We start from the raw sequence: 12,875 nt of genomic DNA on the forward strand, positions 1-12,875 counted from the left end.
AATTTTTATCTTTACCAATGTAAAGAGGCTGCAAGGACGTGGCAGATATGGGCCACCAGCGGGTCTTACTGATTTTCTAGGATACATACAAGTTGCCCACTATGTCCTCCATATTCGGGGAGAGACACTCGCTCCCGTGCAGATGATCACGCCGCAGGTTTTCAAAGCCACACTCTTGATTGGCTCACAAACGGCCAGATGGTATTTTGTCCCTTCTGTATCCCTGTTGCTCAGAAAAGCAACTTTGGGAAGGTCCTTTGCTAGTAGGCAGGTTCTAGGACGCCTGCCGCCACCAAAGGACCTTCCTGGAGTTGCTTTTCTGAGCAATGGGGAGAGAGAAGGGACAAAGTACCATCTGTTTTCCCCGTGCCACGAGGGCAGCAGGAAGACTATGACAGGGATCTCCTCTCGGATCCAGTCTGGGAGAGAAGCAGCAGAGAAAGGTAAACCAGCATTTTATATTTTATTTGCTTTATTTGCTTTCAGCCCAAGCGGGACGGGGAAGACACCTTGCCAGAGACTGCTGGAGAACTCTTTCAGAAGAGAGGGTTTGGGAACTGGGCGGGCGAGATTGGAGTGGGCTGGCGGGGAGTGCACTTGCTCCCCTTTCCCATGGCCTGCCTTTCCCCACGGAGCCTGTGGATGCGGCTGCTGGCTGTGCAAGTGGCCTGGAGGGAAGCCCTGAATCTCCTGGCGTGGACCTGGCATTGGATATCCGCATTTCCAAAGCGTAGCATTATTTCACTCCTCTCTCATTTTCTGGGGAGGGAGCTACAAGAAGCGGGTGGTGGCCACTTGGGGAATATTTGTGTCCCCGGGAGATCTGCTCTTCCCCGCCCCTTACCTCCAAAGGGGAGGCCAGGCGTGGGAAAGAGTGCTAATGATAATGACCGATTCCCTCCTGTTTCTGCGGGTTTGGAAGGGGAGAAAAGGTAATTGCAGAGCCTAGACTGAAATTAGGAGGCTGACTCGCTGACCATTATTTGGAGGAAGAAAAAGCGTAACCGTGCGATGGAGATTCGCTCTTTTAGAACCTGCATCATCTTTTTTTCTCAAATTAAAAAAAAAGCCTCGGAGGTGGGAGGGGGAGGTCAGTGGGAAGCCTTTGCCTGCCTGATGCCAGCCGTAGCTCTGAAATTGCTTTCCTTTCTACTGAAGCATCAGATGTTTCCCTTGCTTAGCAGCCCGCATCGGGGCAGGCTGCAAGAGGGAGGGAGTGAAGACCTTTTCTAGATTGCTGGTGGTGGAGGTGCAGGCCTGTCACCCCCACTCAGCAAAGCAAGTCTGGGGAAGTCCTTTGTGCCAGCTAGAAAAGGTCTTCACTCACTCCCTCTTGCAGCACGCCCCGTTGCGAAAAACGCCGAGATCGGTGCACTTGCTTCTGCTGTGATGTCCAGGGAGGCTCCGCTGGTCTGGAACCCATCCGCGTGGGGAGGGATCCCCCTCGTGTTACTCGTCTTCCCAGATGGGCTGGTAAGGGGATAGAAAAGGTTTTTCTCCAGTCCCAGGTTTCAGCTTCTTGGCTTCAGTATCTCTTTCCAGCTTCTTTTGTTGAGCCTGTAATTGTGGGGGTTATTTTTTATGTCTTAGGAAAGATCACCTGGTTAAAAAGAAGGAAGAGGCTCCGCTGGGCTGGAGCCCATCTGCAAGTTGGGAAGGAGGGAGAGACAGACAGAAAGACAGACAGACACAGACACAGACACACACACACACACACAGAGTGAGGGATTAAGTGAGTGAGAGACAGACAGACAGACAGACAGACACAGACACAGACACACACACACACATACACACAGAGTGACAGAGAAAGAGGAAGGGAGGGGAGAGAGATAGAGAGATAGAGAGAGTGGGAGTGAGAGACAGACAGGCACACACACACACACACACACACACACACACATACACACAGAGTGACAAAGAGAGGGGAAGGGAGGGGAGAGAGATAGAGAGAGAGGGAGGGAGAGAACTTTCAATTTGTAGGGATGTAACCTGACTGTTTTTGCCTGCTCTCAAAAAGATGAGCAGGGTTGAACCTGGCTAATAATTGGAGGGGAAACCACCTGGGAATCTCAGTACTGTATATCTAATAGGAAAATATTAAAAATTGTCCAAAAGCAACAATGACAATTTCCATACTACTACTAAGAAAATTACAACACATCAATAAAATTATAGGAGCTGAGTTTAACTCAAGAGAAACTTTTCTAAAGGTAGACAGTTATATAACAATTCCACAATTCTGAAAGAACAAGCTTGTTCTATATGAAATTTAATGCTACAGCAGAATGATGTAACACTGAAGATAAGTGCAGGTAGTCCTCAATGCACAACCACAATTGAGCCCAAAATTTATGTTGTTAAGTGAGAAATTTATTGAGTTTTGCCCCATTTTACAATTTTTCTTGCCACATTTGTTAAGTGAAAAAAAATTTTTTTAATCAACCCCCTTCCCCCCCACCTCCCCGGTCAATGGTGTCCCTCTTTACCAATGTTAAAATCTGGTCACCTTATGCTCGTTGGAAGTCAAAAAAGGAGTGCGCAAATGGTGATCACATAACCAGATGACAGTCATAAGTACAAGGACCTGTTGGAAAGCTACTTTTTAAATATCTTAGTAAGTTTGAACAGTTGCTAAACAGGACATTTGTTAAATGAGGACTAGCTGTAAAGATTCAAACCACCTGCAGCTTTCATTTTCTGAAGAATAGGGGAAAAATAGGCGGAAACTAGATCCTTCAGATGACATTAAATTGCAAAGTTTCAGCCAGATTGCTTCAAGGGATTCATTGCAATTATTTTTGAAATGTTTACTCTGCACCTTTTTTAAACAGCAGGGATAAGGAAAGGACAGCTCAGCAACCTTCAGATCAGCCAAAAAAATGAACCTACAAAGAAATATCAAGGTCAACTTACAAATAAAAACTTTCAAACACCGTGCAAATGTTTAAAATACTCTTTTATGCCTTACTGCTCGCTTTTCTGGGCTGGCAATTCTAACAAAATTTCTGAGACTCTTTGCACAATAATTAAAGTCGGAGAAGTACATATGTTGTTATCACCAATGAATGTGTAATACAATGTGATATAAAGAATATAAAGTTTCTTTCTCTGCAAACTAACCAATGAGATTAGCTTGCAGCAAATGGAGGAATTCTGGCCCACATGGACAGGGGCACTCAAAACAACCTAACAGGGAAAAGTATACTTTTGAAGTAGAAAAGGAAAACATGGCCTGGGGTCACTTTGAACTTTTTTTAAAATTTATTTTTATTGCTTTTTAATGAATAACACAAAAAAGAGCCAAAGACAAAAGGAACAGTAATGATAGTGTGTATTGTCAAAGGGGAAAAAGGAACACATAAAAAGTGCTTTAACAAAAAAGGTGAAAGAAATACAAGAAAAAAAAATAAGGTTCTCACAATAATAAACAGTTACAATTCTATATGCCCTTGTCTAATGCAAATATTCAAATGCTACATACACCAGTGGGGGGATTCAATTTTTTTACTGCCGGTTCTGTGGCATAGCTTGGTGGGTGTGGCATGGCATGGCATGGCTTGGTGGGCGTGGCTTGATGCACGTGGCAGGGGAAGGATACCATAAAATCTCCATTCCCTCCCCACTCCAGGGGAAGGAAAAATCCCCATTTCCTCTAGATCAGCTGGGACTCAGGAGGCAGAGAATAGATGGGAGCGGGGCCAGTCAGAGGTGGTATTTACCAGTTCTCCGAACTGCTCAAACTTTCACTACCGGTTCTCCAGAACTGGTCAGAACCTGCTGAATACCAACTCTAACATACACCCAACTATTTTTAACTTACTGTGTTCTGTATAAATGGGTCTTGTATTTCATTATACTTATTTATACAAAGTCTGTGTCTATAGGCAATCCGCTCATAAGTGTCAACTGTAGGCAAGTTTTCAATCCATTGAATAAATGGACCCATGAATTTATCTTTAAAATGCTGCAATATTTTAGCCATAGCAGAGGCACAGAGAATCCATTTATGTTGTCTGATTGTCATATTTGGTCACTTTGAACTTAAGTGAAGGATTAATAGTTGATGTCTGCTTTTATTGTCCAGAAGTAGTTGCCTATCCATTCTGACTGCAGGGCATCAGAGCAGTGCAGATAAATCCATAATCAGGAGAATAGCATTTAAATATGCAGGGTTTGCAGAGGTGATAAAATTTATTGGCTAGCTGTTCATGTAACTGTTAGAGAACCAACCACAGCACTTAATGCTAGTTCAGTTTTTTAATATATAAAATTAAAGCTCTAATGAAGCCAGACAGCACATCCAATCTTTGAACTGCCTTTGAAATATCTCCAAAGTGCTTTGAAGGGACCTGATTTGTTTTGACATCTTAAATTGATTCAAAGACTTGATATGATTCAGCTAAACCTCATTCTGATCAAATCACCATCTGAAGCTTTGTACAACCCTAGTGAATACAGCATTAACAAATATCTAGAGGAAGTACTAGAGGAAGAGATTTAACAGCAATTCCCTAGATGTTCCTCCCTCCACCACTGAAGCTTTACATTGATGTTGAAAAGAATAATAAACAAGATAAAACTCTATGGAATCTCATAGTATAAATTTATAAGGGCTGAAACAGTATTTCCTTTTATATATTCTGGAAATAACCCACAAAAATGCCATAACCTTCCATCTCAATTCAGCAACTTATTGTTCAGATCAGCCCAAAAAGTTTATTATAGTCAGATTCCAAGTAGAAGCAACCAAAATACTTTCAGTACTAAAATAAAGCCATAAAACATATTGAATTTATAATTTAGAGAGATTTTTTTAGAGTGACTCTGAAGCAAAAACAAAGGAGGTATTTGGTCAGACAGACAAAACTATAGGAAATGTCTAACCTCTTTTAGAGAGTAGAATTCTTTATTGGCCAAGTGTGATTAGACACTCAAGTAATTTGTCTCCGGTGCATAAGTTCTCAGTGTACATAAAACAATAGTGATAGATCATGATCATAGTCATTGTAAAAATACATTCATGATAAAACATTAGGTACAACTAGGGGTGGTATTCACTTACTTTCCCTATCGGTTTGCAAATGTGAGCGTGCATGCTTGTGTGCTTGCACACCCCCCATCCGTGCATGCTTTTGGCCTTTTGCACATGCACTATGATCGCTCACACAGTTTGGACACATGTGCACAGCTTGAAAATCTGCCTAAATAGCACAACATAGATTCAGGGTAGGTGGGCAGACCCACCTGTGATTTCCACTACTGGTTCGGGTGAACGGTTCGAACTGGCTGAATACTACCTCTGGGTACAACACTTAGTAATAGTCATGGGTACTAAATAAGCAATCAACATAAATCATACTAGAATACTAATTAAACAATTTAAATTGTAAGATTTAAGCAACAATTTATAGTCATAAGGAGATAAGGTGATAGGTAATAGGGAAGATGAGAATAATCATGGTAATACTGCCTTTCTAGATAGGTTGTCAGTATTGTGGGAATTGGTTGTTTAGCAGAGTGAGTGCAGGGGGGGGGGAGGAAATGCCCCTTTATCCTTAATATTTCATAAAGAGATTCAAGGGATGTCCCATATTATCAGTCATAATTCTCTGGCAAAAATTAGTCTCTCTCCTCATAAAACTAATCTAGAGATACTTTGAATGAATTTATCTCTGATAACTTTTTTTTAAAGTTCAACTATACTTCCAAGACAAATATGTACAAAAAAACAATATAGGCAGGAATAAACAAACAAATAAATGTAGCTCAAGAGAGCCAGTGAAAAGTAAGACTTATATGTAAATAGATGAACTTTTTTAATAGTAAAAAAATGGGGATAGATTTGCAGTTGTTCAGGAACAGAAAAAGTTAACTGGAAAATGCAGTGCAAAAGGAAAAACAAAATTAAATTGATATTTACGCTTAAGATATCAGTGTGTGTTAATACAAAATTCAAGATACCTGGAATGATTATCTTAGGTGTTTCAACTCAGATTTCTAATATTCACTAGTATTTAAATTTAGATGCTATTTCCCCTTCACCCTAGATACCTAAATTTATTAACCTGTGATTTTCAGTTGAGTGATCTACAGGGCGGGGCATAACCTTTTCCTAGGGGGTCACAGCAACACTTGTAATAACAACACAAATAATTCATACACCATTCGAAAGCCCATCAAAAACTGAGTTTATTGACATGATTTAATAGTCAGTATGACCACCATTAGCCCTTCGAACAGCATTCAAACGAGGTGGATAAGAACACAACAAATCTTCAAACAGTTCCGTTCGATTTTCCAGATTTTTCAACACAGTTTCCAAATTCATTCTCAAAGTTTCAACCGAATATCGATTTTGACCTTGCTCCTGAATCATCAGAGCTTCCACTTCATCCTTAATTATGGCCCCAATGTTCTCTGCCGGATTGAGATCTGGCGAATTTCCCGGCCAGACGTCATTGCCCCAAAATTCGACATTGTTTTCCTTTAACAATTGCTGAGTCGCATTTGCACGCATGCAAGGAGCTTTGTCATGAAGAAAGACAGCCTCACCAACCACCAAGACATTGTCTGGATCACTGAGAAATGGAATGACATTCTCCAATAAAATTTTCTCACGGAAATAACTGCCATCCCAGGATTCCCCTTTATCCTTCAAAACCCAATGCAGTTTCTTGGCTGTGAAAATGACGAAAATCCCGATGCAAGTCGGATTGCGAACGATTTGTCGATATCGTTCATGTTTGGCGATGTCGTCGACGTCTTTAGCCCAAATTCGATCGTTCTGGAAATTCGGTTTTCGAATGGCATAAACGAAGAATTCGTCAGATGGCGCCAAATGAAGAAAATCTTCCTCGGTCCATTCAGACAACCAATCGCACAACCAAAGCCGATCTTGAACGTGTGTTTGAGTTTTCAATGGTTTGCAAATGACGTGGAATGGCTTCAAACCTTCTCGTTCTCGATATCGGCCGATTGTCCTTTGATCAACTCGTTTTCCACGAATTTGAAGGATTTCTTGGGCCACTTTTCGGTTTCCTTTTCGTTGTTTGCGACTGCCAGTTGCAATGATGGCTTTGCTTTCTTGGGACAGTTGCAGAGGACGCCCTTCTCCAAATTTTGTGAAACATTCTTGGGCTGTTTTGTTCCAATTATCAGTAACCCAATCCGGATGACGTTTCAATTTGTTTGCAATCCATTTTCGATTGATAAACGTCGCTCCAGCATCGCGAGCCTCTCGAAAGGCAATGCATTTTATTCTGTCAATGATCCTTTGTTCTTCCGAATCGAATTTTCCAGCCATTCTTAAAGCAAATTTAACATTTAATAGCTCATTCAATTCAGTTTTTTATGGGCTTTAAAATGAGGTGTCGCGGAAGTTGTAAACTGCTGTCGATCTTGCTGTGACCCCCTAGGAAAAGGTTATGCCCCGCCCTGTATAATTAATGGTATAGAATTTTTTTCATTGTAAAATATTTCTTAGGGCATAGAAAAGACAAAGTTGCAACTCATCAACCTTCCAATGATTTGAATACTATCTAGTGAACCTGTCAAAGGCAAGACAAAATGGTTAATTCAAAGATAAGAACTTAGGGGGAGGCAGTCAGTGTAAATATCATATTTTCAGAAGGTACATCATTCATTTAATTCCGGTCAGTCATTCAGAGTAAGATGGCAACAGCCAGAGGTGGTACTCTACCAGTTCGGACCGCTTTCCCCAGTAGTGAAAATTGTGGTGTCCCCCACCCACTCACCCCGGTTCTATGGCATCTCATTTAGGCCCTTTTTTGCCAAAAGTGCATGCGCAGAAGGCTGTGCGCATGCACAGAGGTGGCATGTGCATTCACATTTGTGAACCAGTAGGGAAGGTAAATCAATACCACCCCTGGCAACACCCTATTTTGAATGAACATAGAATGAAACCATTCCTAGGTGGGAGCTGAGTGCACTCATTTGACAACAAATGAGTATACTTTTTAAATATTTCTTTAGCTTAATCTATTTGGGAAAGAATTAAATATGTATAAAAGGAGAAAATGATATTTTCAATTGTTCGTAGTATTGGTGGGATTAGAGGATTTAGCCTACAATGCTAATGAAGATATTTAAAGCTCTGGGCTGACCATATGCAGGTCCATAATAATATTAAAAAAATGGGTAGGGTGAAGATAAGATGTGTCCAAAATAATGAGGAGAGATAATAGATAAAAGAGATAATTTAAGGTTTCTGGGAACCTTAAATACAATTTAAAATAATCATTAATCAGTCCTACTAATAAACTGAAGTCAGGCCTAGGATCTTCAAAAATATATTTAAGAGAAAAAGATTTGCTTTTTTAGAATACCAGAATTATATTAGAATACAGTATGTGGATTTGGCTGATGTTGTGGCTATATCATTTTTGTTTAGTTTCAGCATTAATAGAATATAAATCCATACATTCTCTTTCTAAGACAAATTAATGAAACAGAGTACTTAATTTGAGGTCCCTGAAAGACAAGTAAAATTTAATCCAGAAAGGTGCTGGCTAAAATGATAACCATCTAATACTCATTAATACTAAAATAAACATGTAGTATTCAGTATAGTGCGACAGTGTTTTCAAGCCAGCTGTCTGTTGGCATTTATAGGCAGGACTTCTGTACTATTCACCAAGATGCATTTGTTTATTAGTTCTTATCCATGTTATGTTGTCATTGCTTTTCTGACAGCCATCTGCTTCTGAGCTCTCAACACAACTGATCCTCAACACAAGTCGGGTTGGGGAAGCAAACAAACAGTTATTACATTATAAAATGTTCTGGTTTCAGTGGAATGATCAAGAACTAGGTTAGCAAAGAAGGAATTAGGCAGCACATTTCAACAGCTGCACCTCTGTTCCACTGCTACAAAGAAGGAAAACTCTGTATAGAATGTCTAAGCTTGTTTATGAAAATAAGTGAAAACAGCTACGCGGAACACTATTTCTATCAACCCTGACTACTGTACTGGCAATACTTTCTGAGACTGATGGGAGCTGACCTCTAGCAATATGTAGTAGATCAGATCTATTTCATACCTGCTGTAAACAAAGCAGGCATCCTTGATGAAAGTCCCTCTTGGCACAGCCTTTATTTTCTGTCATAATGAAAGTGGTGCCAAAATGTCAGTTTATGTAAGTTCAGCATCAGAGGCAGAGTAGGGTTTTGGATGTCATTTAGCTGGAAAAGAGTAGAAATCTAATGAATGTCTGTGTAGTGTTTATGTGCATAAAGAGACACAGATAACAGGAAGGGGAGAAAATGAACATATCAGAGGAGAAATAGAGCTGGAAGACTGGAGGTGGGGAGGGATGCACAGCCTAAAAGATGAATAATTTTTAATATACCGTGTTTTGCTGAAAAGAAGACCTCCCTAGATAATAAGCCCAATTTGAGCTTTTGAGCACATGAGCTAAAATAAGCCCTCCCCCCAAAATATTGTAACACAGCAGCAGCCATGAGGTGACTACGCTCGCCATCTCCTGCACTTCAAAAATAATAAGACCTCCCCAAAAATAAGGCCAAGCGCTTATTTCAGGGGCCAAAGGAAAATAAGACTCTGTCTTATTTTGGGGAAAACATGGTAGCGATCAGTGAGTAAAAGCACTAACCTAACAACAGAAATGTGTCACACCTTTTTAAAAAAAGAAAAAATACAGTAGTTGTTAATGCTTTAAGAATGGTTGAACGGAAATGGTGTAATATTGTAGTTTCTTTGCTTCTGAACAAACATTGACTTCATATTTTCCAGTCTGCCTGTACTATTGTTGGGTCTGGGCAGTGATACCTACAAATGGAACATATTTTCTGGCTGTATAAACATGCTGTTTTCCATGGTGTATTGAGTATATTAAATTATTCTCTATGGGGTACTGTAGGAAATTATCCTTGACTGCAACAATATGTTTGTTTCGCCCCATTGTTTTCATGTGCTTGCTCATTGTGTTGCCATATTCCAGCCTTGTGTTATCGTACAAAAGACAGTACTTTATATCCCTCCTGACGAAGCTTTTTAGAAGGTATGACATTTTCAGATCTTTATTGCTGTTGCTATACCGGATACACATTTAGTAACATTTTAAGATTTCTCCCCAAAGCTTAAAAATGAATTTTTAAAACCTATGATGATATGCAGGGTGATAGTTTTCACTTCTGGCAGGTTTGAATGTTGATTGCAATAGGAAGTAGCAGAATTGTATTATTGGTAGATTTTAGTAATTACATCAATAATAATATTTTAAGGAAAATTATGGAAACTTTATTGGACCCAGTGGCTCAGTGACTAAGATGCTGAGCTTGTCAATCAGCAAAGGTCAGCAGTCAAAGCGGTTCGAATCCCTAGTGCCCAGTAATGGAGTGAGCTCTCGTTACTTGTCCCATCATCTATCAACCTAGTCGTTTGAAAGCATGTAAAAATACAAGTAGAAAAATAGGAACCACCTTTGGTGGGAAGGTAACAGCATTCTGTGTGCTTTCGGCTTTTAGTCATGCCGGCCACATGACCATGGAGAGGTCTTCGGACAACACTGGCTCTTCAGCTTTAAAACAGAGATGAGCATCTCCCTCTAGAGTTGAGAATGACTAGCTCATATGTGTGAGGGGAACCTTTAACTTATGGAAACTTTGGAAATGTAGCACTAAGTGAGCAGAAGTAATGACACTTTGCCTTTTCATTGCCACAATGTAGGCTCAAAGTTGAACTCGTGTCCCTGATCATCAGGTTGACTTCTTGTCTTTCTCCCCTTCTTGCCTAGCATTACTTCTGTCACTTCAATTTCCAAATTTTCTTGATAAACCAAGGGAATAGCATGAAGAGAAAAACCAATAGCAATCTCATCAAAAGCTTGGTTAACTTATCAGCAGGTAACATAGTATTTAACTGAATTGCCTATAAGATTTATAGGAAGCACCCCAAGTGTCTCATGGAATCCATCCAAATCCATAAGACCTCAGGGGGAGGGGCATTATAATTAGTCTCATCTGGATGAGGAAATGATTCAGACACTAGAGTTGTGACTGATACAGCATTACACACATCACTGCACAAGTGCTTTGTCTAAGGGTGTGTTTAAGAATTTTATTTTGAAAAAAGTATGTATTTGGAAACATTTCATAGAAAACAATGTTTTGGGTAGCTGCATAGAAAATAAGCCATATTACACCTATCAGAAAAGCTGCATGTACAAATATGTATGTTGTGGCAGAATTTATATTATCGCCCCAGAGATTAGAATGGCTTCCATTCTCTTCCAGAATGCCCTGAAGACAGGGTTCTGTCAGCAACCCTGGGAAATCCAGAGCGGGATTACACATTAAATGGCTAGTACAGTGTTTCTCAACCTTGGCAACTTGAAGATGTCTGGACTTCAACTCCCAGAATTCCCCAGCCAGCTGGCTGGGGAATTCTGGGAGTTGAAGTCCGGACATCTTCAAGTTGCCAAAGTTGAGAAACACTGGGCTAGTATAAATGTGTGTTGTCACCAGGGGGGGGATTATTTTATTTTTATTTTTATTCTTTTTATTTCTTTTATATGGTGTTTTTATATCCTTGTAAGCCGCCTTGAATCATGAGGGAGTTTATTACTTTATTATTTTTCTTTTTATTTCTTTTATATGGTGTATTACTTTATTATTTTTCTTTTTATTTCTTTTATATGGTGTTTTTATATCCTTGTAAGCCATCTTGAATCATGAGGGAGTTTATTATTTTATTATTTTTCTTTTTATTTCATTTATATGGTGTTTTTATATCCTTGTAAGCCGCCTTGAATCATGCCTTGAGTCGCCATGTGCGAGTAGGTGGCAATATACATTTTCTAAACAATAAATATTCAGGAGGAATATTAAATCATATTCTATTCATCTGTATATACTGAACTGCAGCAAGGTGCTTAGGTTTTTATCACTCCTGTTTTCCAAAAGCATTATCCAGAAGTGACACCTCGAAAAGCAGAAAAGAAGAAAGCAAAGAATCTAATTAGTACTGACTCACTTTTGTTTGCCTGGCACTATATCATATCAGTGGTTAGCACAGACAAATGTAACCTGTGTTAGGATGACTGTGATTTTTTTTGTTTTATCAAGTTAAAACAATATAAAGCAAAAGTAATGGGAACAGAAAAGTAGGATTACAAAGGGCTTTACAAAGGCTACAAGGCTGGGTTAGCAAAAATGTGACCTACCATCAAATGGAAGAATAAGTGTTTTCTGTAGCTCTTTGCTGTAATTTGAATTGTTTATGCTCAGATCTGATAGTCCTGAGTCCTTGAACCCAAAAGTTAAAATAATGCCAGCTGAAAGGCTTGGCAATCTACACCACCAGCAGGAATTCAGGATTTCACTTCAGGGCAGATTGGAGTTCATCTTCCACTGTCTGCTGCTTCTGTGTTGTGCTTTCCATTTCTGCTCATGTATGCCAGTAGGGGGTTGAATAGGGCAAGATTCATTCTCTCTTTTTTTTTTGAAACCCTGACACATTGATAGGGCATCTCTTGCATCTCCAAATAGTTGCTTTTGCTGGTGCAGATAACACATTAAAGGGTCAAATGTTGTTCTCGATTAATGACATGACATTGGCACAATGGAGATCAGTATTTTCTTCCCATTGATCTTGGTAAACTGTTCACAACCAAAGCACGGGAGCACATCAGTACATGGATATATGTCTTCGTAAAATAGTGCACTGGTACATAGGATTAACTATTTGGGGAGCATTTTAATTTCATTTTAGCTCAGTTTATGGTGAATAGATCATCAGATATTCCATTTTAAGTGTAATTTTAAATACATTCTTGATAATCGACTCTCACTTTAAAAGGAAGATAAATACTTCCTTTCTTGGCAGATACAAT

General features: G+C 39.6%; 1 protein-coding gene across 1 annotated transcript in view; it reads left to right on the forward strand.

Moving 5' to 3' along the window:
• The window catches only part of LAMA2 (laminin subunit alpha 2), a 499,033-nt gene that overhangs the window by 113,382 nt on the left and 372,776 nt on the right, over window positions 1-12,875 (forward strand). The window contains 1 exon segment of the mRNA XM_032215335.1: window positions 8,716-8,833. Coding sequence (XP_032071226.1) covers window positions 8,716-8,833 — 118 coding nt within the window.

The sequence above is a fragment of the Thamnophis elegans genome, chromosome 4 (genome assembly GCF_009769535.1).
Source record: "Thamnophis elegans isolate rThaEle1 chromosome 4, rThaEle1.pri, whole genome shotgun sequence".
Taxonomy (NCBI): domain Eukaryota; kingdom Metazoa; phylum Chordata; class Lepidosauria; order Squamata; family Colubridae; genus Thamnophis; species Thamnophis elegans.